Source organism: Aulonocara stuartgranti (assembly GCF_965226115.1).
Source record: "Aulonocara stuartgranti genome assembly, chromosome: 19".
NCBI classification, from domain to species: Eukaryota; Metazoa; Chordata; class Actinopteri; order Cichliformes; family Cichlidae; genus Aulonocara; species Aulonocara stuartgranti.
Window position 1 is genome coordinate 4,208,817 of NC_138955.1, and position 25,026 is coordinate 4,233,842.

Sequence of the window (25,026 nt, forward strand, 5' to 3'; positions counted from 1 at the left end):
TTAAATTACCTTGAGGATAAAGAAGACAGTACCTATTATCTCCATTAAAGACATTTTAAAGGTCGTCTATACCTGAAAGTAAAAAGCTAGGACATGTTTCTGCTCCGATAAAGTTAAATGAAACATGGCAAGTAACAACATCAAATGCTGATCAAAGCTTATCAGAGGAACTACGTCAGAGATAAAAGTCACGTTTTAAACACTGTAAAGCATTCTTTCCTCATTATGCCGGTTTTCTAGAATATTTTCATAGGAAACAGACTTTATATAGTGTATGATAGACCCGTTTGTGCAGCCGCAGCTCTGTGCTGTTATTTGATATCTCAGACACAAAAAGAGTGATAATGTAGCTGGACATAGGACAGAGAGGAAGCATGGCAACGGGGTCCTCGGGGGGAAACTCTGGATCCATGGAGGGACACAAAGTGAGACTGACTAAATACGGTCATATCTGCAGGGGTGGCTCAGAGAAAACAAGTTGCAGCTGGTCAGCGTTCACACAAGGGGCTCCACAGAGGAAGCAGAAGCAGCAGCATTCGGAAAAAGAGGAGGAGGGAATGAGCTCATGGTTTATCAAAGTTACATCCATCAAAGAATGCTTAATATCTCAAATCTGAAAACACGTGCAAACATCCAAGATGCACAAAACAACTTGCACACCGAGTCTTCAACGTGACAGATACTGACCCACCACTCCTGGTCCTCCTCTCCGTCCACCACGATCACCTCGCCCTCGGAGAAGGTCAGCTCATCGGGGTTGTCGGCTACACAGTTGTACATGGCTTTCACTCGCTTTGGCCTCTGCTTCTGGGACACGGGAACAAGCACAGACACACACACAGGATTTCAAGGGCATTTGCGTTAATCTGTGGGATTTTACTTTTTAAATAGCAAACTAAGGCAAAGTTGACGAGAAGATGAGGTTTGTGAATCATCGCGGCACTGCATGGGATTGGACTGGCAAATACCAACAACTAGAAGCCAGCGAGGGGGATTAGTGTACAGACCATGCAAATGAAAGACGTGCACTCTTTTCTGGTTTTTCTAGTCAATTTCAAATCGCTTTGCAATATTAAAACGCTTAAAATGTGCTAACATGAAACACATAATGCCAGCAGTAGCCCTCTCACATGCAGAATAAGGCCAAATTATGGAGTCAGGCTGCAGAAGGGATTGAATTTACAAGCAAGCACTAGAATCACTGAAACAATAGGGAGGGGACTTACACAGCTCTACAAAGGCAGTAAGCCATGAATTAGGAAATAAGCTGCAGATGAGTCTGTACTGCAAACTGAATGAATATGCAAAGTAAAATCTGGATGATAATTAAAGGGGGTGGAGGGTGGGGGGGGGGGGGGGGGGTTAATTGAAAAAATAAAAATCAGGGACTCACTGGGTATGCTTTCCTCGGCATGGGGGCTGGAGGCAGAGACTGACCTATGGAGTTCTGAGGGCATCCTGGCAGTTCCTTAGCTGGAATGAAAAGGAAATTAGATCACGGTGACAACAAAACTTTCCACGTTTCCAGAGGAGAAACGGGATCTGAGCGAATACTCAAACAACTCACACACAATGTTACTCACATGCTCTTTCTTTAGATTCTGTTCGATTTAGGGGCCCTCTGCTGAAGCTTTTATCATTTCTGGAAATACAAAAAAGAAGGAAAAAAAAAAAGAAGAGTGATAGTCGTACCAAGATGGAGAAAAGAGCTCTTGAGGAAGCTCAAAGGCATTTATCACAACACTATGAGGCCTGTGGGAAGGAAAAAGAAAAAAACAAAAAAAACAAAAGGACGACTGTGGAGGAAAGTTATTACTTGTCTGGCTTGATGTGGAGCTTAGCCTAGAAGCTAAAGAAGCGTCTCTATCCACTTGGAAAGAAACGCCACAAAACAAGCAGCCAAAACAAGACACACGACCGCAGTGCACAATCTTCATGTGTATGTGTGAATGCATGAATATTTTTGTGTAGCTCAGAAAGCTCTAGTACATGTCGACACGCCTTTTACATCTAAGGAAATCTAAAACTTTGCTGTGCATAAATAAATGCGCCTTTATGTTCTTACCCTGCGGGAGATTTAGGTGGCACCGCCCGGGACCCCAGTGGCCCCTGACCTGACTTGCTCATGGAGTCAATCTTCATCGCAGTAGGAAGACCCAGAGCTGGAACACAGCAATCCTTTGCTTTAGCTCATTTGTTTACAGTGTGAAGAAAAATGTGACTAAGCTGATGTTGTGATGAGTCAGGAAGTCTGGTTTTAAATAGATCAACTGATAAATTAAGGTCAGAAGAACCTTTGACATATGCATGTGGAAAGAAAAGAAAACTGAACGTGAGCTAAGTGCATGTGTCGATTATGTAAATGAAACATTTAACAGCTTTCTTCCAGTAAAATGTTTTATTAGACGCTGAGAAGAGCTGCGATCCAAACACATCTATAAAATGTCCACTACGTCTTATTAAATCACTTCACTGTAGCTCTGGTCAAGACTGAGAACGAGTTTCTATGCCTTAAAGGCAGCATTTAAGCGTGCACAAAACTGGGGCCATACCTCCAGTGGAAGTGAGCCTCATGGGCGGCGGCGGAGGATGCATGTTAGGGGGGTCTGAGGACGACCTCTGTCGGCCAGTCAGGTCTAAAGGACTGGGCTTCCAGGTGCTGGACGCTGAGCCTCCCGGGCCGGACAACTGGACTGGAGACGAGATGGGGAAAAAGGAGATGGGGGTTATTAAAATGAAAAAGAAGGGAGACTAAGAGAGAGCAGGGCTGTTTGCCAGAACCAGCGTCCACTAATAAAGTCAAGTCGTTTCCATTTCAGTGTAATTGAGAGCGACGGTTAATGAGGGCAATGAATGCCGAGGCTGAGAGCTGTGGGGACGTGAGGGGGGCGACACAGCTGGCTGTTCGTCCTCTGCTCTGTTGGCAGCACTCCAAACAGACACTAATGGTATTATAGGCCGACTGTGGCAAGTCACTAGATTTTATTTATTGATTTTTTTATTCATATCACTTCCTTATAGGCAGGCAAAGAGGCCAGCTTCAGAAGAAGTGAGGTTATCTGTGTTATCTGGAGAATGAGATCATTTTTTTCCATTCATATAAACCGTAACAGATTTATTAAATGCCTGCCGGTGTGTTTCGCTCACAGTGGTTTCTACCTACATTCGCCTTTATTTCTCCTGTCTGAGCTTACCCAGGTTCCTCGGGGGCAGAGGTGGAGCAGAGTTGGTGGTGGGCTGAGGGGGGTTTGTGTTGACTATGGTGCCGTAAGTCTCGTTGTTGACCAGGTTGGGCATGAAGAGGCGCTGCTTGTCCTTAGCTTCACGGCCGGCGGAGCCGAGGCCGGACTGTACGTGGTGGGAGTTACTGCTCGGAGTGTAACAGCTGACCGGTCGCTCGTCTCTCCGATGGGGGCTCGGCTGAGGGGAGGCATGCATGTGAGGATGTGAGCATTACAGTTACACAATGTGAGACAGGAGCACATCATATATGATTAACCTAGGTACCACGCACTTTACACATGCACCACAATCATGAACTTTTTATTGACATTACTTGACATAGGTGCACGTGAGCATTCATAGTGAAGTATGGCTGTCATGTGACTCCTGCACGCTCTGCGCAGGCAGCAATGTCCCAGTCATGGGACTTTGTCTTTGCCTTTTAATAAAGCTTCTCACTAATCTTCTAGCATTACTTTGAATGATTATTTTAGTATTTAGGAGATTTCTCATTTGGCTACAACACTTCAACAAAGGCAACAACACAACAAAAATATAATTAAAACATGGTTATTCCCCCCCAAAAATTGAACCAGTTTCAATTATCTGATGAGTTTTCAATAATGAACTCAGGTCCAATCAAATCTAAGTGGCAACTTTCAGGGTTTGAAAAATCAAGCCAGCGCCAAAGCTGCAGTTCCTCGAATGGCCACTTGAGGCAGGTTAACTCCTGCATTAAAATGCACCATTTCTCCTCCTAGATATATATAAGGCTCCTGTGTTAAAATTCAGCCTTGAAAACAACATGTTTAACTATCAATAATTAAACTTGTCCAAAATCCAATCACATTCAATCATTTCAGGCAGCAAGAATGACAAAGCGCATTAAAAAGCACAAAGGAAATAAGGAGTTTAGTGTTTAATTTAAGGAGATTGTATTTAGTGGAAACAAAATAAAATAAACCTCTTGCAGAAATTCAGAGCTCTTCAGGTTGTTTTTCACAGCAGCCTCACTACAAAGCTGATTTGATCTCTCTCTCAAGCGTTAGTCGTTTTCATCCCTTTCATGTTTGTTTGTTTGTTTGTCTCTTTATCACTTTTTTAAAACTTTTTTTGTCTTGAAATCTTTAAAAAAAAAAAAAAAAAAAAAAAAAAGGAACTATTACTATTCACAAAAGCATCCCTCACCTTCTCATCCAGATCCTCGTCGCTCTCATCCAGGTCTTCGTGCTGCAGGCACCATTCATACTCGACGTGGACGTGGGCGTTGAATTTTCCTGCCAGTGCTTGGTTCAGCTGTAAACACATACGTACGGAAACGCAAATGACTGACAGCTCTTACATTTCACGAAACGACGATGTGCTTGCAGGATTAAGCTAAGTCTAAACATAGTAAGCTCACCAGCTCCTCACACTGTAGGTGTTTGAGCCTTCGAGCGATATCCAGCGGTGTCTCCCCGGCCTCATTAGCTAGAAGGCAAAACAGACACATATAATCACTGTTGTACTCACAAGCCACATGAGCACAAACACACGGCCCATTTTCTCCCTTTCCTGTCACTGTGACAAGACAAATGTATAATTAAACAGTTTCCCACACCGAGCATCTCTCTGGTGTCTCTCTGTGCTCCGTCTCCATTCATTTGTTATCTGGCTGTTTTGTTTGATTTCAGAGCAGAGCAGAGCAGAAAGATAAGTGCTGTGAGAAAAAGTTGCCACGGCTTGTTTTCTGGGAACCAAGTGTGAGATGAAGATAGGCCACCAGAGAAAACAAACTCCCGGACTCAAAAGTCTCACTCAAAAGCAACTTTATAAATACGAGCAGCTTTCATGTATTAAGCACACTGTTATGAAGAAATTCCATTGCAGTGGCCTCTATATAATGTGCAAAAGTCTTGAGCCACCCCTCATTTCTTTATATTTGACTAGTAAATAGGTGCAGCAATAAGAACATTGCCATGCTGATTAGAAGTTTTTCCTATGGTATTGCACGCAAGTGACTTTTCTATATTCAGTTCTGACCAGATCACAAAGCATGACGCCATGTTTTACACTCACTGTGCCCCTCATGGTCTCCTCCACACAAACTGATGATTTTATCATTTCATTACTATATAAGATCTATTTTCATTGATTCTTTAGTCCAGTTCTTGCATAATACGGCACACCTCAGCCTTTTCTCTCAGTTTCCCTTCCTTAAGAATGGCTTCTGACACCACTTCAGACCTAAAATCAATTCTTTGCCAAGTCGTATGTTATATGTAGGCAGAAAAAAATGGTTCATCCCTTAAGTTAGGTGCTTTTTTTTTTTTTAAAGCTCGAATGATTCAGAAGTCAGTGTTAAGTGGCTTAACACACAAAAAAATAATACTCTGAAAATGATCAAGTACAAGGAGTGGATTGAAAATGATAGAAAATTGTCCTAAAAGGCCCTTTTTGACAATTTTAGAAAGCTTTGGAGAGCTAGTGCTTAAACCAGTTAATATTACAACTATAAGAAAGTCTAACTCCTTGAAATCCAAATATCAAGAAATGAGGGGGGGCTTCAGACTTTTGCACAGTGCAGTAATGTGCAATTTAAACTGTACTGTGATCAAGTTTAATCTGCAAAATTGGTTTTTTTTTGTGCTTGTGATTCCTGATTAAAATGACCGGTGTCTCACGCTGTCAGAAAAATGTAAAGGACTAAATGTACAGGGAGAGAAATAGATGGACATGGAAACACCCAAAGCACAATTACCTCAAAACTGTAATTACAATATTTCAGTCCTTGCACTTTGTTAGCTGCTGCAGAAAAAGAACAATGGACTGTTGATGCACTGCGGCTGTGCTGTTTGTTTCTGGTGTTTTTCCTTACCAATCTCTATGGAGGCTTTCCCCCGCAGCAGCAGCTTCAGACATTCACTGTTGTCAGTCAGGCAGCAGTAGTGCAGCGCTGTGCTGCCTTTGGCTGTCTGCTTATCCAAATTTAAACTTCCAGGGAAGAGAAACAAAGAGGGGAAAAACTTTAAATCCCAACACAGAGGATATAAAATCCAGCTTTCTTCTGTCCTGCCTCAGTGCTCCATAAGACCAGGGAGTAGTTTTGCCAATACAAACACTTTCTGTAAAATTGTGTTTTTAGCACGCAAACCACAGCAAAACAAAGCTCTATTGTTGTTTTTAATGCATCATTGTTATTATTATGCAAATAGTTTCTGTCCATAGAGAAAAGAGAGTTAACAGAAAAAAAGTGGATGTCAAGAAACCAGCAGGACTGAAAATAAGCTTTTGGTCTTTTTATGATGGTCCGACAGACCATCTCAGCATATTGATTTCTGGTTGCCTTCAGTGCTGTGTTTACCTGTTCTGAGTGAGGAAGTCGACGATGTGAAGGGACGTTCTGTCCACTAGCCTCACCGCTAGATGAAGAGCCGTCTCTCCTTGTTCCTGAAATAAAACGATCAAGCATTTGCATGAAATCTCTGGAACGTGTGGTGGATTTCAGGTTCATGGAAGGAGATAGAGAGCAATAATAATGCCACAGATTATTATAAATAGGAGGAGAAACGGTACGCAGGAAAATGTTAACATATGTTGTGCACTGACATGCCCGTTGGCCAGAGGAATGGGCTCCATGAGGTCCACCCCCTCAGCGTAGACTTGGATGAGGGAGAAGATGTCTCGGGCCTTCACTGCGTCGCACAGCGTGTGAAGCCGCGACATCGCATCCGGACACTTCTTCTTGGCGAAACGTTTCTCCGTGTATTTGGCTGTGATGAAGTCTTTCCTCGCCTGCCTGGGGGAGAACACGAGGACACAGATGCTCTTAGCATGTCATCTTGGAATATGCCCGTGCCATCAGGGAAGAAAAAAATCCATTGATGGAAAAACTAATCTGCTGTCTTCATTTTTTTAATCTTGCTGAACCTGGAACTTATCAGCTCTAGCAGCTGAAGTGACCCCAGATCATCACTCTGGCCCTTGTAGGGTGGACGCCAGGCATAAAGGGTGCATGACCATATCTTCCTCTCTTCTTACCTCAATGTACCCATCACTCTGGAACAGGCTAAATCTGGAGTAATCAGATCACACAACCTTTTTCTATTGCTCCAGAGCTGAATCTCACACTGAAACCCTTTTCTCCGATTAGTCTCACTGGCAAGTGGTTTTCTTAAGGCTATCCAGCTGCTTAGCCCCAAACCCTTGAGTCCTCTTTGCACCGTGCATGTGGAAATGCTCTTATTTTCACTATCATTAACAAGAGCCATGAATTCTGCTAATGTTTAGCGATCTACGACCATCCAATCAAAAGTTAGAATCATTCAAGATTTTCTTCCCCCCAATCACACTTCTTCCCTCAAGACAACACCTCAACACTACCTTTCCAGGTTTCAATAATGCATTAAACTGTTCTTTCAGAAGTCGCCTTAATTGTTCTCACTCTGAGGATCAAAAACAGCTTTTGTGATTATGATAAAAAGTTGATCAGATTTCAGATTCTTTTCTTAGTTTTTTTTTTTAAAACAGAAGAGATAATCAATAAAAACATGTCAAACTTGTTACTTAAAATGTGTTAAAGGGTCACATAAAAGGATCGCAAATCGATGTGTAGAGTGTAAACTGAGATCAGTGAGGAGACGGGAGCAGCAGAAGAGCTATGGAGGTGAGGTGAGGGGATAGAGGAAGAATGGAGTGTGAGGGGGTGACTTACATGTCACTGGCCGGGTTGGGTTTCACCACGTTTTCAGCGCTTAAACAAGCCTCCATGATTTCATTAAAGCCTACATTCCCCACATTCTTGGCCAGCTGTGGAACACGAACACACACGAACACACACACACACACACACACACACACACACACACACACACACACACAGTAATTAAAACTAGTTATGTGTCATTTTCTGAGCCACATCGATTAACTCAAAAGTCATCAGCTCCAATCACGCCCCCACCGGGAGGCAGGAGACATCCTGAGCTCCAAGTGTGGAGCCTCACAGACTCCACAACGCCCCGTCTGACTGTGGCCAACATGACTGGCGTCTTAACACCAGGGAAAGCAATGATGGCTGGAAGCATTTAATCCCGACCGTCCCTTAGGCAGTAAATCACTACTCCAAACGGTGATTAGAAAAGCCAAACAAAATCTCAGCTATTCTGAGTGTGCAGACTTCCAGAGGTCTTTTAAAGAGGAAGACGCAAAAGGCACTGTAAGGCTTCTCATTTTCACCCAATCTTTATTTACTGTCCACCTGTCCTTAAAATCTCCCTCTATTTTTTCCCTTTCTTGTTTCATTTTCCAAGCTTATCCTGCTTAAAATATTCCAGAGAGCTCTGGATAAGAAAAAGAGGAACAAGAAGATGGGTAGTGATTTACCAAGAGCTCTGAGGTGCTGAGTACATCCAGTGTGAGGGACTGGATCCGCGAGTAGTGGACTCCCAGCTCCCTGTGTATCCCTGAGCATTCAATGCAGGTGAGGATGCCCAGGTTGGTGGATAGCCATGTCGGGTCTGTTAAGGGGTAAAAAAGGAAAGATCATTGTAAAGAAAATGGAGAAAAAGGGACATAAACAATGCATGAGTGACACGAGAGAGGAGTGTATGTGGGTGAAAAGCACTGAAGCAGAAGTCACTTCAGCAGCCTGTGAGCCAACTTTGATGTGTCCTTGTGGAAATCCAATGGCTGCCTGAAAAGCCTTTTACTAACACTAACACACTGTCACAGGAAAGTGACCGAGCTGGACTGCTTACTCTGTGCATGTGTAGGTATATGTGCCTGCCGTACGTACATACTATAATAAAGTACAGATCTGTGGTGGGGGTATTTCATGGGTTTGGGGGATTTCACAAAACTAATTTCAAGGTTGTGGCAGAATATTTCCTCAGGGGAACCACTCTAAGAGTTTTCAATACGAGGAATTTATACCACTGGTGTGCATGAATTACACTACCCGCTCCCCGTAAGTACTGTATACTACATTAAATTACAGCAAACACTTTGCCAAAGCAGTGTGCACATGTCTGATCTGCCTCCAGGCAGGCTTCTAAGTGTCCGCTGCCTTTAGGAATCGAGGATACAAGCGGAAGGATGTTAAAGTCAATGTTGCTTTTTCCAGAAAATCTGATCGTGACTGCAGAACTGTGGAGATTTCTGATTTGATCCAGTCCCCTGTGTCAGGAGATTTAAATAATTAATGAAGTTATCGGCTGCTGTGCTGTGTAAAATGCACTCGGTGCGGCTCTATTTGGAACAATACTCTTAGGGTCCACTGTATATGCATTCACTAAGATCCCAGCTGTAAGCAAGACAGAAAAAAAAACACCTGAAATTATATAAGAGTAATATTTGAAGCTAAATGTAAAGACTTAAAAATCTTTAATCCGAATGATGTTTAAGGAATTGAAGAAATCGGAAGATCCTCATGACTGGAGACCCACCAACTATGTGCGCACGCCAGCCTACTAAAATTTGAGATCGTTATGGTTTCTGAATTACTACAATTTGAGGTCTACACAACAGCAGTTACGCAATCGTGTCTTTCCCATAAATCATCTCTTAGTACACGAACACATAAACAAGTTCTTCAGGGAAAAAGGAGCTGATACTGGAGGAAAATCCCAGGAAATCCTGAGTTCTCAACGCCTGTTATTCAACCCAATCTGGTCCATTTATGAAAGTAAATGAGCTGGCATCACTATGCTTTCAATTATAAAAACAAAACAAAACAAAAAGCATGTAAACCTTGTATTTAAATGGAAAAAAGGCATACTTAGTCGTTTCTGGTCTTAAAAAGCTGCTTGTATAAGAGTTTAGCATAATCTAAATTGTGGGATATCACATAATGATCATGTAAGATTCAAAACATAGTTAGTTTTCCATTTGTTTAGGCTTAAATTGAACTTTATTAAGGCATCTGAGGGTTTCCCCCGTCCAACTGTGCCACTCACTCGGGGCTCCGCAGTCACAGCAAACATCATTTCCTATCATCCGCTTGACTTCCCCCAGTATCGCCTTGGTCAGCTCCTGCACGATGTTGTTCTCGCCGACATGATGGTCCCCTTTAAAAGCTTGATTTAACGCCTCCTCCTTACTATTCTGTAGCACCGAGATCCAGCTGCAGGAGGGACAGAGTAAAGGATCACGGGAGACATGAGTCGGGCAGATGAAAAGAGGAAAAATGACAAAAGGAGAAGCACGGGGAGGAGAAGGGGGGAAAGTGGGTAAAAACAGGCGCAGCTAAGGCAGACACGGGGGGTTCAGACTGGAGTAAAAGGGCAGTTAATGGGCATGAGGTGGGAGGTAAAGTGACTGAGTGTGTGTCAGGGAGGAAGTAGGGCTGAACGATTATGGAAAATAATCTAATTGCGATTTTTTGCCCCAATATTGCGATTGCGATGCGATATGCGATTATTTTTTAAGGTCTTTGTCTTCTGTATTATTAAACAAAGACAAGCAATACATCATATAGTATGGCCAATACTATATTACATTAATTTTAAACTGTTCTTTCCTGGAAGACAGACCTCTGTTATGATGACATGAGGTGATGCATGAATTGATGACTGACATTTTTATTTAACTTCTTCAATCACAACAGTATATTTGAACATACACAATAGTTTATTTTTAGCTTACAAACATCTGAGCATAAAGTGCTGACAAGGAACCCTGGTGTAAACATTAAAATGAAAGTCAGTACAATGTGCAGATTGCAGAAATATACATAAAAAAAATCAGTGGCTTTACCACACTCAGTTTTTCGACATCTGTGAACTACTAGACAGTCATTCAATTAAAAAATAATATTAAATAAATAAAACTAATAAATAAAAAATACACACATCTTACTGATCTCTGCAGTCAGTAACATTACACATAAAGTGCAAACATAATAGCAATTGTATAAACACACACACAAACACGCCTTTAAAGTTTAAAGGCGTGAAATTGGACGGTCTAGTTCTGATTAGCGTCACCGCTGTCTCGGTGGAGTTTAATAAACTCGGCCGTCTGCTTCTTGCTATCTAAAATACAGTGGGGAAAAAAAGTATTTAGTCAGCCACCGATTGTGCAAGTTCCCCCACTTAAAATGATGACAGAGGTCAGTAATTTGCACCAGAGGTACACTTCAACTGTGAGAGACAGAATGTGAAAAAAAAATCCATGAATCCACATGGTAGGATTTGTAAAGAATTTATTCGTAAATCAGGGTGGAAAATAAGTATTTGGTCACCTCAAACAAGGAAAATCTCTGGCTCTCACAGACCTGTAACGTCTTCTGTAAGAAGCTTTTCTGTCCCCCACTCGTTACCTGTATGAATGGCACCTGTTTGAACTCATCATCTGTATAAAAGACACCTGTCCACAGCCTCAAACAGTCAGACTCCAAACTCCGCCATGGCCAAGACCAAAGAGCTTTCGAAGGACACCAGGAAAAGTATTGTAGACCTGCACCAGACTGGGAAGAGTGAATCTACAATAGGCAAGCAGCTTGGTGTGAAAAAATCAACTGTGGGAGCAATCATCAGAAAATGGAAGACATACAAGACCACTGATAATCTCCCTCGATCTGGGGCTCCACGCAAGATCTCATCCCGTGGGGTCAAAATGATCATGAGAACGGTGAGCAAAGATCCCAGAACCACACGGGGGGACCTGGTGAATGACCTGCAGAGAGCTGGGACCAAAGTAACAAAGGTCACCATCAGTAACACACTACAACGGCAGGGAATCAAATCCCGCAGTGCCAGACGTGTTCCGCTGCTGAAGCCAGTGCATGTCCAGGCCCGTCTGAAGTTTGCCAGAGAGCACATGGATGATACGGCAGAGGATTGGGAGAATATCATGTGGTCAGATGAAACCAAAGTAGAACTTTTTGGTATAAACTCAACTCGTTGTGTTTGGAGGAAGAAGAATACTGAGTTGCATCCCAAGAACACCATACCTACTGTGAACCATGGGGGTGGAAACATCATGCTATGGGGCTGTTTTTCTGCCAGGGGGACAGGACGACTGATCCGTGTTAAGGACAGAATGAATGGGGCCATGTATCGTGAGATTTTGAGCCAAAACCTCCTTCCATCAGTGAGAACTTTGAAGATGAAACGAGGCTGGGTCTTCCAACATGACAATGATCCAAAACACACCGCCCGGGCAACAAAGGAGTGGCTCCGTAAGAAGCATTTGAAAGTCCTGGAGTGGCCTAGCCAGTCTCCAGACCTCAACCCCATAGAAAATCTGTGGCGGGAGTTGAAAGTCTGTGTTGCTCGGCGACAGCCCCAAAACATCACTGCTCTCGAGAAGATCTGCATGGAGGAATGGGCCAAAATACCAGCTACTGTGTGTGCAAACCTGGTAAAGACCTATAGTAAACGTTTGACCTCTGTTATTGCCAACAAAGGTTATGTTACAAAGTATTGAGTTGTATTTTTGTTATTGACCAAATACTTATTTTCCACCCTGATTTACGAATAAATTCTTTACAAATCCTACCATGTGAATTCATGGATTTTTTTTTCACATTCTGTCTCTCACAGTTGAAGTGTACCTCTGGTGCAAATTACTGACCTCTGTCATCATTTTAGGTGGGGGAACTTGCACAATCGGTGGCTGACTAAATACTTTTTTGCCCCACTGTATAACCAGACACTGGTGTAAATTCTCGACTGTCTCATACTTCTGTTTAATAAGTTTTCTGTTTGACGTTTAGTCAGCTGTGTGAAAACCAAGGAGGAACCCACCCGGGGGATTAATAAAGTTTTATTTTATCTAATCTAATAACTTTAATCTCAGCCAAACCGATTTACTCACGAACAAACAAAACACTGAAAAAAGCCCAACAATAACATTTTTAGGTTGTCTAAGTGACTTATATATTACGTTTAACCCGAGCAGCGAAACTCCGCGGTGATCTGAAAATGATGTGCCGGGAGTTGTGCCGTTCTCGGCCGCATCAGTAACCCTCGAGCTCCCGGCTAGCTGTCGAGCTGGTGGGTAGCAGACGCCTCTGAAAACGTCGAAGCACTTTTGCAAATATGGGATATCTTGATAAACCGAGCAGATATTTGATGTTTACACAACTACTTTCTCGCCTGAAAATATGTTAAAAGTTTATTTTGTGACCCAGAAAGATTAGTATGAGTAATTTTAAAACTTAGTAGCGGCCGCCATTGCTGGAAACTGGAGTTTGGCTGGGCCGCGCTATGAATTCTGGGATATGGTAGTAATTTGGACAGCCTTCGGCGCGTCGCTGTGACGTAATCGGTCTACAAATGCGGCCTCAGGAGGATGCAGCCCATGAATTTGGACATGTCCAGAGTATAATCGCAGCCTTTGCGGTTAGAAAATTGCACTTGATCATGTCGCGATATTATCGCAAATGCGATATATCGTTCAGCCCTAGGAGGAAGTGTGTGGAAAGCATTGGAGGTGATAAACAGGCGCACCCACACACAAGAGGAAGGAAGGGAAAAGCACTTACATCTGACAGTCCTGGTCGTCCTCGGCCTGAAAGTGATACGTTCTGTCATCTAAAAACACAAAAAAAAGAAAGGAAACAAATGATGGAATAGAAAAGATGAGCGGGAGAAAAAAACTGAAGAGGAAGAAGATCAGTCAAAGAGCTGCAGATATGCAGTAAAAAGCTTTGAGTGATTCTCTCCAGAGGGCATTAAAGTGCTCAAGTGAAAGGTCAGACTGAGGGCGCGCTGCAAAACAAAAACATAAAGTACGAGTGTTTCCATCTTCACATGGGAGTTTTTTATACAACTAAATGAAAGGAAACTTAAACTGTGTTATATCCCTAAAGCCTGAAGTTTAGTCTTCATTTAAATAGCCACAAACTGCCATGTTTGTCACATGATCATCACACAGATCATCCCTCTCTCCATCCTCCTTTCCTGCCATCTCTTTATGACCAGACTTCCAAGCAAGTGTTATTTGAATATTTGTTCGCCAGAAACAAACAAAAGAAAGCAACATTGTAGCCTTTCAATCTCTCTCAGCCATGAAAGCAATTATTCGACCATCATTTTGCTCTTTGGTATTTGAGTCTAGTCTACACGCTGGATTCAGATGCGTCAGACGTGTTAATATTGTCTCTTAATCATCTCTGTTTTCTGCTGCATGGGAAATAATTGAAATCTGCTCAGCTACATAACAAATCTCAGCCAGCTGCTGCTCGAAGCCAATTAAACAGAGGCATTTGGTTACAACAACACACTGGAGAACACAGGCGGCAGAAAGCAAAGAGAAGAGGCTGAACGTACGTGATATGAGGTCAAAACTCCGCTTCTCTTCAGGATTGTGTTTCACCTGGCAGGTGAGCAGGTTGAGTTTAGCTGGTGGCCGGTTAGCCTATGAAAGAGAGACAGATGGAGGGAGGGAAAGAAAGGAAAGGGGGAGAAGGAGAAAAATGAGAGAACAAGTGAGCAGGAGTGTTGGTTTAAGTGTATCTGACTGTTGCTGGAGCCAAACAGAACATCTGATAAGCAGCTCTGTGAGAGATGAACCGTGTCAGCGAGAGGGGTTGACCGAATCTTTAATGTAAATGAGCCAAGTGAACTGAAACTCCGAGGAGTGTAAACTTGCAGACTTTGTCCTTTGATCTGTGGAAAATGTAAATGTGCAGTTCAGTTTTTGCCTATTTGTCATATTTCAGATCATCAAAGCAATTTAAAATCAGCCGGCTGAATATAAAATGCAGTTTTTTAAATGATAATTTAATTCAATTAAAGGGGGGAAAAAAGTTATCCAAACTCACCTCCCCCTGTGTGAAAAAGCCATTGTCCTCTAAACCTAATAACCTCAATCAGAGATGGACTATTCAAAAAATAAAAAATAAAATAAAAAATCATAATTTAACAAGGGGGCAATCACTTTTTTCCCTTCTTTTGGATAGATTTCCCCTTAAATAAATAAAAATGATCATTTAAAAACTTTAAAAAACACTGAACACACTGAAGTGTGTTAAAAGTGTGTGAAAAATGCTAAAAATTCACTTTTGTGCTTTTTCACTGCAATGTATATGAAGACAAGCAGCAATGATGAGGCTTGCAGACAAACTAAAAGGTTTGTGTGTGTTTTCAGAAGAAAAGATGTCGTCTTGTGTTTCTTTCCACTGTTTGCTTACTGTGCCGTGTGAGATGGTGAGGAATCCATTCTTCGCTGTACACTTCCTCTTCTGCCACACTTTCCTCAACCTGCGACGCAGAGACGGCAGCGATTAGTATGTCGCGCGTACACCCGTGCAGTGAATCGGTAAAGCCTATGAAATATTTATCATTATCACATTACCACTAGCATTCACATGCATTAGTTATGACACACGGGGTGAGCATGTCTACAATAAAACAATAAAAAGAATTAAAAGCCAAAATGATCTGAATCAATTTTGACAAATTAATGTCATCTAGCAGGATCGCCAAAGTAACCATTGACTACTTGTTATGGACATTTTCAGCATTCAAGATGATCTGCAGACTGCTCGTTTTAAACAAAGCAAACCACACATCTTTTATTTTGCCAGCTCTTTTACTGCACGTGTGCCATCGCTCCACCAAGCCGCTGCATGAAACTGTGCAGGTAATTTTTTGCACAATCTTGCTGACAAACACTCATTAGTAACCCACCAACACGAGAGAGACAGAGGTGGAGGAATAATGAGGCCTCTAAACGCCACAGCCTTCTCTGCGTTCTTCACTGAAGAAATAGTTTGTTGTGTAGTGACTCATCTGATCTTTTGAACGCCCTTTTCTAAACATACCCATCACTTTTCTTGTGAAGGTACCCGCTGCGCTCGGTGCCGTGCTCCTTGTTGCCCTGCGGCTGGTGCAGGCTGTAGGTGGTGCTCTGACGCACCTGTGAATCCTGAGGAAAAAAACAGCAAAAACACAGGCGACAAAGCAGAGCTGTCATTTCAGCAAATGAGGTGCGGAAGGCAGGAGCTACACACCGAATTAGCAAAAAACAGTATGAAGTCGAGGGGAAGCTGCACAAGCGCAAAATTGCTCTGGATTACACTGTGCTTCTGGGTCTCCTGCTCCGCGGAGGATTTTAAAGCAAATATCAATTATGTTAAGATTGCTCCTCTCAGCCTGAGTGATTTTGTGCAAATAAAGGGAAGGGAGAAAATAAGAGCTTGTACACCTTTGAAGTCAGAGTCTGCAGCAGCAGCTGGCCAAATTGTGTCATTAGCATTTTAATCTCATTAGCAATTCTTGCTGTTTTAACACATGCAGCCTGAATAGGCTTCATTTAAATACATCAGCTACCATGAAAGAGGACCCAGACTTTTTTTTTTTGCATATTCCTTTTTTGTGGAAACACTACGGGAAACAGAGAGGACGACTTCTGAGTGGTGGAGCGGCTTGATGTGTGCCGATATCAGCAGACACACAAAAAAAAGATATGACAGGCCCACCTCAAACTTTTCTCACTGAACGACTACATCGAAAACATCGAGCACTGGAAGCAATGACATCACCACAGGGAACACGAGATGCTATAGCTTTTCTTTTTTTTCCACAAATCCACTTACTCTTCTGGACTTGTTTCACAAAAGGCGGCGGCGGCAGAGGAGAGAAGAAAACAATCTTCAGATTAGACCTGAAGCTGCTGCGCTTTGCAGCATATTTAACAGTTCACTGAGCATCTAGCTGATGAGCAGTCTACCTCAGTTCATTTGGGTAGAGAAGTAAACGACTAATAGCACATGCAAGAAACAAGACAGATGTAAGAAAAGAAAAAAAGATGTGCTTCTTTTCAATTATAGTTTAGATCCCAACCCAGAGGGATAGATTAGTAATGGAGTCGTATATACATTAGTGTGTGCGTGAGTCCCAACTTAATGTCATCACTGAGAGAAGCTGAAGTTTAATAAGCAGATTTCAGCTTGTCCGGTACATCATAAAGCATTTGATCGTTTCGTTTCTGTTGTGGGTGTTACCTCCTTCTGCTCCACCTGTAACGCCGACTTGAGGACGTCTCGTAACTGAGCCAGCTGCTTCCTCTCCTCGTCCTGCACCTGCTTTATCTGTACAGACACAAGTCATGTCTAAGTCATGAAGGAAAGTTTAAGAGTGGACAAACAGGCTGGATTGAAACGGCTCTGACCGTGTGCAGATCTGTGGCCAGTTTCTCTATGGAAGGTTTGAGGTTGTCCACAGCTTTTAGACCATCCTGAAAGAAACTGAATGACGAAGCACACAAATTTATCCCAGTGCCACAAAACAGATTTACAGTATACGTGAGTAACTTTTTCTTTGCAGTGACAGTGGATCGGGGCACTGGATTTGCCTAAATCCTAAATATATTGTTGATATAATACATTAAAAATAACATCAACTGTGTATGCATACCTCAAACTAAATCTTTACTATTAGACAGTAAAAATATGCTTTTCATATATACTCAATTTAACCACGTGTATCAGGGGTGTCAAACATAGGGCCTAGGGGCCAGAATGGGCCTGGTAAAGACTCCTATTCCGCCCGCTAGATGGCTTTTGAGAATGTAAAGGAGTGCACAGATCTTGAACGTTTAACCACATTTTCCTAGGTTTTACAGCCTTTTATTTAGATAAAAGGAGCCTCATCAACAGTTAAATAACATAAACTTTTTTCACCATCTGCTACATAAATGCACGTGTTTTTTTGTTTTTTTTTAACAGTGAATTTACAGAAAGGACAAAAGTTTTCTATATGATAACATAATCTTTTTATGTTATAATTACAAGACTGTCTGGATGATGATGAACTACCAGAACTTTTCTGTAATTTTACACAATGTGTCAGGTCCACTTAGCATCAAAGTAGTATGTACGTGGCCTACGATGTAAAATAAATTTGACGTATATAATATGCACGTCTTACTTGCACTGTGCGTGGAAATACTTGATGAGGTTCTGCAGCAGATCCACCCCCTTCTTGATCTTGATCTCATTGACTTTGAGGAGATACTGTAAACAGATTGAATCCAGATCCAGGAAGAGGGGTCAGTCCAGGTTCACACAGATGGAAAAGCAACTTTGAAGTCTGAGACTTCAAATACTCATGGACCATCTCAAATGTATACATCACTTTCATCTCATACCCGGACACTTCAAAAGGGCAAAAATGTAATTTTTCAAGCAAGGCTTCATTAAAATGAAACATCAAAAAAAGGCATTCAGCACATAAACATGCTTACATGTAATGTGATTTTTGTATTCCATCAGGCTGCGCAGTATTCAGTTTTTACCGTTACTTTGACAGAAACTGCCCTGTTTTCTCAACCCACCACTGCCTGTTATTTTCTTGATAAACACTATGCTGAGTGGTTGATCTGATATCCTCGTGTTGGTGTTGTTCCCAGATCATCATACTAAATGTTGTTCCAGGATCAACATTGCAAGTGACCAATCAGAATGTTGTGACGTCATACCTTTGCGACTTCGGGAAAAACCGGCGTAAAACAAAAAACTGTACTTAAGCTGCGTGAAACCGCCTCTGTCCGCCGATCAACGGACCCTGACCCTAACCGTAACCCTTTAATAAACAGTAAGCAGAATTAATATTGTCCTTGCAACATTGGAATTTCATAAATGCACGAATGGCTTGGCGCGCAAAGGAATAACGTCACAACAATGTGATTGGTCACTTGCAATGTTGAACCTGGAACAACATTTTCATGATGGTCTGGGAACAACACCAACACGAGGATATCAGATCATCCATGCTGAGTACAGGATTTCATACAATTTTAATGTTTCATTAATTCATGTTATATATATTTAAAACACTGGTAACCAAATGAAACCCGTCTCTTGATAATCGCTCCAACTAACCTCACACATCTGCAGCTGGAAGAATCTTCTCTCTTTCTCCATCTCTTCAGCGATTTCTGCCCCGCTGATTTCCGTCCTAATCATCCCATGCTGTCTCGCATGCTCCTTCTTTTCCTTTTCTATCTTGGTGCTGGCAAGAGTGACAGCGTGGCAGAGGGTGTCAAAGAGCAATCAATAGATCCATAACAGCACCGAAAGCATACAGAAGGCATAATGTGAAAAATCAGCCCTAAAGTTGTCAGGCAGTTCATGGTTGAGCTACATATAAGATGAGAAAAAGCCAGCTTTGTAAAAGTGTCAAGGCAGTAGATGGGCTTACATGAAGAAGCAGAAATTCTCTTTATTAAAACTTAATGTTTAGAAACCATAGAGTGTTGATTACATTTGGCGATTTTGAGTGAAAAAAGTTGTCTCATGACCTGAAAATATCGAGGCGAGCAATTGAAGAAGCTCCTGATAAGAGCACAGGATTGACATAACCTGGTATTAAATATGTTACTGGGTTACCTAGGCAACCGGAGCCTGAAACGTCTCCTAGAAACCATCCGTTAGCGACAAAGTGATGCTGCGTGGACGCAGATTTAGTCAAGTGCCTAAAGTTCTTGCGTAGTAAAGTATTGAGCAACACCGAGGGGCGTCGGCACAGGAAGTGATTTCCTATGTCAGTGATCCAGCCCGCTAGAGGACATTCCAGGCTCCAGTTGCCTAGGTAACCCTCTGTGAATCAACTGTATCCTTTGCTCTCATTGATGGCCGCTTCAGTCACTGGCCTCAGAGTTGAGAGATGTTCAAAAAGGCATCCATACGGGGAACGATTAACTCGCCACGCTTTGCTCTGAAGCTCAAGGGACAAGCGACGGGTGTAAAAAGGCTCGGGAATGAAGAGTGGACCGGTCCTGAGATAAACCTCTCTCAACTCCAAAGCAAGTGATTGAAGTGTCAACCAATGAGAACAAAGAATACAGCTGATGTTTGATATTCCAGGCTCTAGCTGCCTCGAATTTTCACAACTCTGTCACATGTCGCCTTGAAAGTGAGAAAAGTTTAACTCGGGGGAATGCCCACTTTGTTTTTTTACCCGTCATCATTGAATCTCTCCGACTTTCTCCGAATTTGTGATCAGCGAACTGCTTCCTTTGCAGACACCCCATTAGAAATGATCCACCAGCTATGTCAGACAATCATGATGAATTAGAAAGTAATTCTTGCAAAGCCGACTTCATTCATTCCTCAGTAATTCGAGCTGGTGTCTCATTTCGCCTTTTTTTAATCACCTTGTACTGCCAGATGTATCGTGTCCTGAAGCAAACACACCAAATGCGTAGGTGTGTCTGCACAGGAGGAACGCACGGCTCATTGCACCGATTTCACTGAGATGATAGAAAAACAAATAAATAAATAAATAATCCAAGCTGCTTGAACAGAAGTGCCAAGAGTCAAACTGCACTAAGCTCATCAGCACTGTTTTTGGAAGGTTTCCATAATTAGCTGAGAGCTTGTTTGGGAAATCAAACACTTGTAGTTTCTCGCTGATGACGACAATTGAGATCAGTACATAAAGCAGAAGGAATTAGAGCGCAGATGTCGACCAGGGAGAGGGGTTTGACTCAGCGATTCGATTCCACACTTTTTGCAGGATTCTTTTGTGCATGGGTTTTTTTTAGTGTTTGAGGATGATTACGTTAAAGATGATTAAGGTTAGCCATGGGTTTAGTGTACTAAAAAGGTCAGGAGTAGGACCTAAGAGACTACAAGCCAATGAGATACATGCTGCCTGACAGCCAGCGCTCAGAGCCAGTTTTTCCCATAAATTCTCCATCTTCCACAGGCAATCAGGACAACACAGAAAGACAACAAAGGGAGGGGGGGGGGAACCTTTCATGCAACAGGTCATTCTTTTGGATGTGCCGCATTTTCTCACAGCATATTTTTTAAACAGTTATGCAGAAATGTGACTGAAAGCTGCGTAAGAGTCCAGCCTGTTTCATGTGCGTTAAAGTAACAAAAGTTGATTGTGTTCATGAACACAATCGACTTTTTGGGATTTCCTTACCTGGATGGATTGAGCATGCATCGAGACATTTTAGCTCACTACCTGATGTTTAACTCACTTATTAACCTTAAACTTAATATTCAAAACTTCAAATTAAGAATCTTAGCAAAAGTAAAAAAGCAACTTTAAAATTTTACTTTCAAGTCCATTAATTATTTAATTAAATATTTTGTCTTACCTGTGACATTATGAGCTGTTTGTATTTAGTTGTACAGTCACATTTGTCTAGGTTTCATTGGAGGTACACTCACTGGATACTGTGTTTAGGTACACCTGGGTAGTATCAGGTTGGACCCCCTCTTGCTTTCAGAAGTGCCTTAAATCTTGAGGTATCAGGTCTATTGGTGCTCTACTGGACTGAGATCTGGAGGCCGTTTGAGTGCAGTGAACTCATCGTCATGGTCTGAGCTTTGTGACACGCCACATTAATCTGCTGGAAGCAGCCATCATTGAAAGTGAGGCAATGTTTTGGTGGGAACATGAGAATTGCAGCATCAGTTTCCTGTTCTTAGCTGACAGGAGTGGTTATGGAGTGAGAGGTTTGACGTGCTGAGCATTCAGAGATGCTCTTCTGCATACTTAGGCAGCAGCAAGTGGCTGTTTGTTTACCAGCTCGAAACACTGTAGCCATTCTCCTGTGATCTCTGACATCAACGAGACATTTTCACAGAACAGCCGCTCATGAGATATTTTCTCTCAGAGACCATCTGGCTCTTAGGTCACCTTCCTCCATTCTGAAGCTTGGCTTGAACTTCAGCAAGTCACCTTAACTGTGTCTACATGCCTAAATGTACCGAGCTGCTGCAATGTGGCATCTGGCATCAATTCAGCTGTTAATTAGATATTTGTATTAATGAGCAGCTGAACAGGTGTATCTAGCAAAGTGGCCAGTGAGTGTATATTCATGGGTACAGTGTTAAAACCTTAGACATAGTTAGCACACCACACACAAACAACCTCACACTCACAGACATTAGTCCCAAAAGCTTTTTGGTTTTTGTCCTAAACTTTCTGTTTAGCTTTGCTGAAGGTGCCAAACCCGATTTCATTAGGTTTACACTGCCGGCCTTTGTCAGCACATGAATCTTCAGCCCCGACAAATACAGAGACACGTGTTAGCCAGGCTGTTTGGCTGCTAGCCAAACTGACAGTTGTTCAAATGACGACGGGGCTGAGAGTCCATTCATTTTCACTACTGTTGGTTCAGGAAGCAAAGCACCCACAAGACAAAGGACTTGGAGTTTTTCTACATTTAAACAAAATATAAATGAATCACTTGTGAAAATGAAGGCAAAACACTTCCTGAATAAACAGCTTTTAATGTGGGATGAACCCCTAACAAGGAATTCAAAATCAGGCATTGGGTGCAAAGAGCTCGCAAACAAAATTAGGAAACCAGAAATCAATGCCATGTTGACCAAATACTGTAATTGCTCTTTGACTGAGCCTATGAAATGGAGACAGCGGATAGATTAGATGATCACTGATATGTTTGGATGCTTTTCATATCAGGCAGAAAACTCTATTGATGGCCTCCATTAGCCATCAATGGAGTCGAACAAAATAGAACAAGTTAGGACGGTCGGGAATGGTCACATGGCATCTAGATGAACCCTTAATGTCAGCACACAGTCTGCACTGCTTGATCAAAACGGTTTGGAGAGAAGACGCATTACCCTTTCAGTAAAGAATGTCCTTTGCTGCTTGTAAAATATATGAAAGTGCTATAAAAACTCCCGAGTTCTTTGCATGCACAATCACAAAGGAGTGTCGGTGAAAATGGAGTCTCAGTGTGGAAGTGGAAAAGGTGACAGTGGGTTATTCACATTATAAGGAATTGCCTGAGTTGTTAATCAAGGGAAGAGGCATTAAAAGGGAAACATGGAGGACAGACACAAGACACTTACTAAACATTTGATTTTAAACATACTGCCCAAAATCATTCAAACAAAACTAACTTGAAGTGTTAAACTACGTATAACTACATGAGCACAAGTCATGGACTAACAACAGTGCAAACATCAAATATGGTAGAAAACACACAAAGAACTGCTGATTAGATGCGCTTAGTTTCTTACACTTTTGTTTCGTAGTCCTTCCAGGCTTTGTCGAAGGGCTTTTTCAGATCCTGCGAAAAAACAAAAGGAAGTATTAATTAATATAATAATTATTTTTAAAAACTGAAGAAAACCAGCAACAAGCTCTTTGAAAGACAGCGAGACGATCGAGGGTTGAGTAGAACATAGACGAGAAATAAACTGGGACGACATTTTCTTAAGTGGAGCACATGGTAACATTCAAAGCTGCAGGTGCTGAATGAACGGGGTAGTTTGGCTCTTACAGTCTATTAATTGTTTGGTTCATTTATCAGAACAAAGCCTTTATTGCATCTTCATAAAAAAACAACAACAGACAAACAAAAAAACATTACTCTGTGGTTTTCCTGTGATTGGTGCAACTTTTGGGATCCTCACATACATTTAATTAAGAAAGCTGAGACCCATTGGGAAGTTACTTTCGGACGTCACGAAGGAGAAGCCAAAAAGTTACAAGAAAGACTGAAAACAGGAGGAAACAGCTTGTGTTTATCCAAAAATAATAAAAGGCCTCTGAAGCTCATTAATATACTCGTGACAGCTGTTTAGTTTAATGAGTCCAAGTTGCTGCACTTTTGTGGGAAGTTGTCTACATCTTGGCCAGCCTCAGACTTAGTCAGAGGCGCTAGCAGGTAAAAAAAAAAAATAATAATTAATTTATTTATTTATTTATTTATTTATTTATTTATTTATTTATATATATATATATATATATATATTTATATATATATATATATATATATATATATATATATATATATATATATATATATATATATATATATATATATATATATATATATATATATATATATATATATATATATATATATATATATATATATATATTTATATATTATTTTTTACCTCTCAGAAAGAGAGACTAGCAGCTTCTACCCATTTCTTGTATTTATGTAAAGCTTCTCAAGGTGCAAAGATTTTATTCACATATGACTTCCAAACACTGTTAATAAATACTCTTAGGTCCTCAACAATGAAAGTAACTGATAGTCAGAGCCCTACATGTACTATACATAATCAACGCAGACAAGCGCATCAAGCAGAAAACTCGGGAACTGTGTGGTTACACTGTTAAAATAGCGAGCAGAAATCAAGAAACTGGATGCAGAATGACACAGCCTTCACCACGTCAATAGCAAAACATTGCAAAAAAAATATAGCTAATCTATACAGCCGGCATTTGTCTCAACAGTGAGCAGGAGCACAAGGTGACTGTTTCTGGCATTCATAACGCAAATTCTCTGGTAACGATTTCTTGCCGTCATGTGCTGCTTGAGCAAAACTCTTGATTAAAGCACCTCTTTGGTCCTCCAGTGCTGATTAAACAGTGATTAGGACGCACAAAGCAGACATTACTGGGTACAGCTGCCCATTTTATTCCCTAAAAAACAACCAATACACCAAAATCAACTGTTGTGTTGTTATGAGGAGTGGAGGGGGGTCAGGAGGCCAGGAAAATCTGCTGTACAGCAGAGAAACAGAAAAAAAAACTAAAGGATTTAGCTGCAATTAAGCTGCTTTAATTCTTGTAATTAAAACATTACAGTGAGCTCACCACAGAAAGCCAAACCAAATCATGCAGCACTTTTCTTCACCTTGCTATGAATTTCTGTTGCCTTAGGTTTTGCTTACGGCTTCAGTGCCACTGTTAGATCTCCAGAGTGAGCTGATCCCCACCGCTGACCTCCACTTCAACAGCAGAGGAGTGACAGGCTCGACCTGTCGGCCCACAGGATCACAACATGGTTCACTGGGCCAATTCAAGGGGCAGGGAGCCATTCACTCATCCAGCTCAACGGCAGAAACCGCCAGAGAAAAGAGAGTAT

General features: G+C 41.7%; 1 protein-coding gene across 3 annotated transcripts in view; it reads right to left on the reverse strand.

Moving 5' to 3' along the window:
- asap2a (ArfGAP with SH3 domain, ankyrin repeat and PH domain 2a) overlaps positions 1-25,026 on the reverse strand; it is an 88,638-nt gene that overhangs the window by 2,499 nt on the left and 61,113 nt on the right. For 2 of the 3 annotated variants that reach the window (XM_082516661.1, XM_082516659.1), the window contains exons 5-27: positions 23,162-23,211; positions 19,031-19,160; positions 18,078-18,163; positions 17,320-17,395; positions 17,153-17,239; positions 15,971-16,074; positions 15,338-15,407; positions 14,475-14,562; positions 13,688-13,736; positions 10,155-10,321; positions 8,584-8,717; positions 7,916-8,010; positions 6,811-7,000; positions 6,566-6,651; positions 6,080-6,195; positions 4,625-4,692; positions 4,411-4,518; positions 3,195-3,420; positions 2,553-2,693; positions 2,066-2,162; positions 1,584-1,642; positions 1,394-1,473; positions 688-807 (exon numbers count right to left, since the gene is read on the reverse strand). In XM_082516661.1, the coding sequence (XP_082372787.1) occupies positions 688-807; positions 1,394-1,473; positions 1,584-1,642; positions 2,066-2,162; positions 2,553-2,693; positions 3,195-3,420; positions 4,411-4,518; positions 4,625-4,692; positions 6,080-6,195; positions 6,566-6,651; positions 6,811-7,000; positions 7,916-8,010; positions 8,584-8,717; positions 10,155-10,321; positions 13,688-13,736; positions 14,475-14,562; positions 15,338-15,407; positions 15,971-16,074; positions 17,153-17,239; positions 17,320-17,395; positions 18,078-18,163; positions 19,031-19,160; positions 23,162-23,211 (2,427 nt within the window). The remainder of the gene's footprint in view (positions 1-687; positions 808-1,393; positions 1,474-1,583; positions 1,643-2,065; positions 2,163-2,552; positions 2,694-3,194; positions 3,421-4,410; positions 4,519-4,624; positions 4,693-6,079; positions 6,196-6,565; positions 6,652-6,810; positions 7,001-7,915; positions 8,011-8,583; positions 8,718-10,154; positions 10,322-13,687; positions 13,737-14,474; positions 14,563-15,337; positions 15,408-15,970; positions 16,075-17,152; positions 17,240-17,319; positions 17,396-18,077; positions 18,164-19,030; positions 19,161-23,161; positions 23,212-25,026) is intronic. The other variant, XM_082516660.1, reaches the window with a different exon arrangement.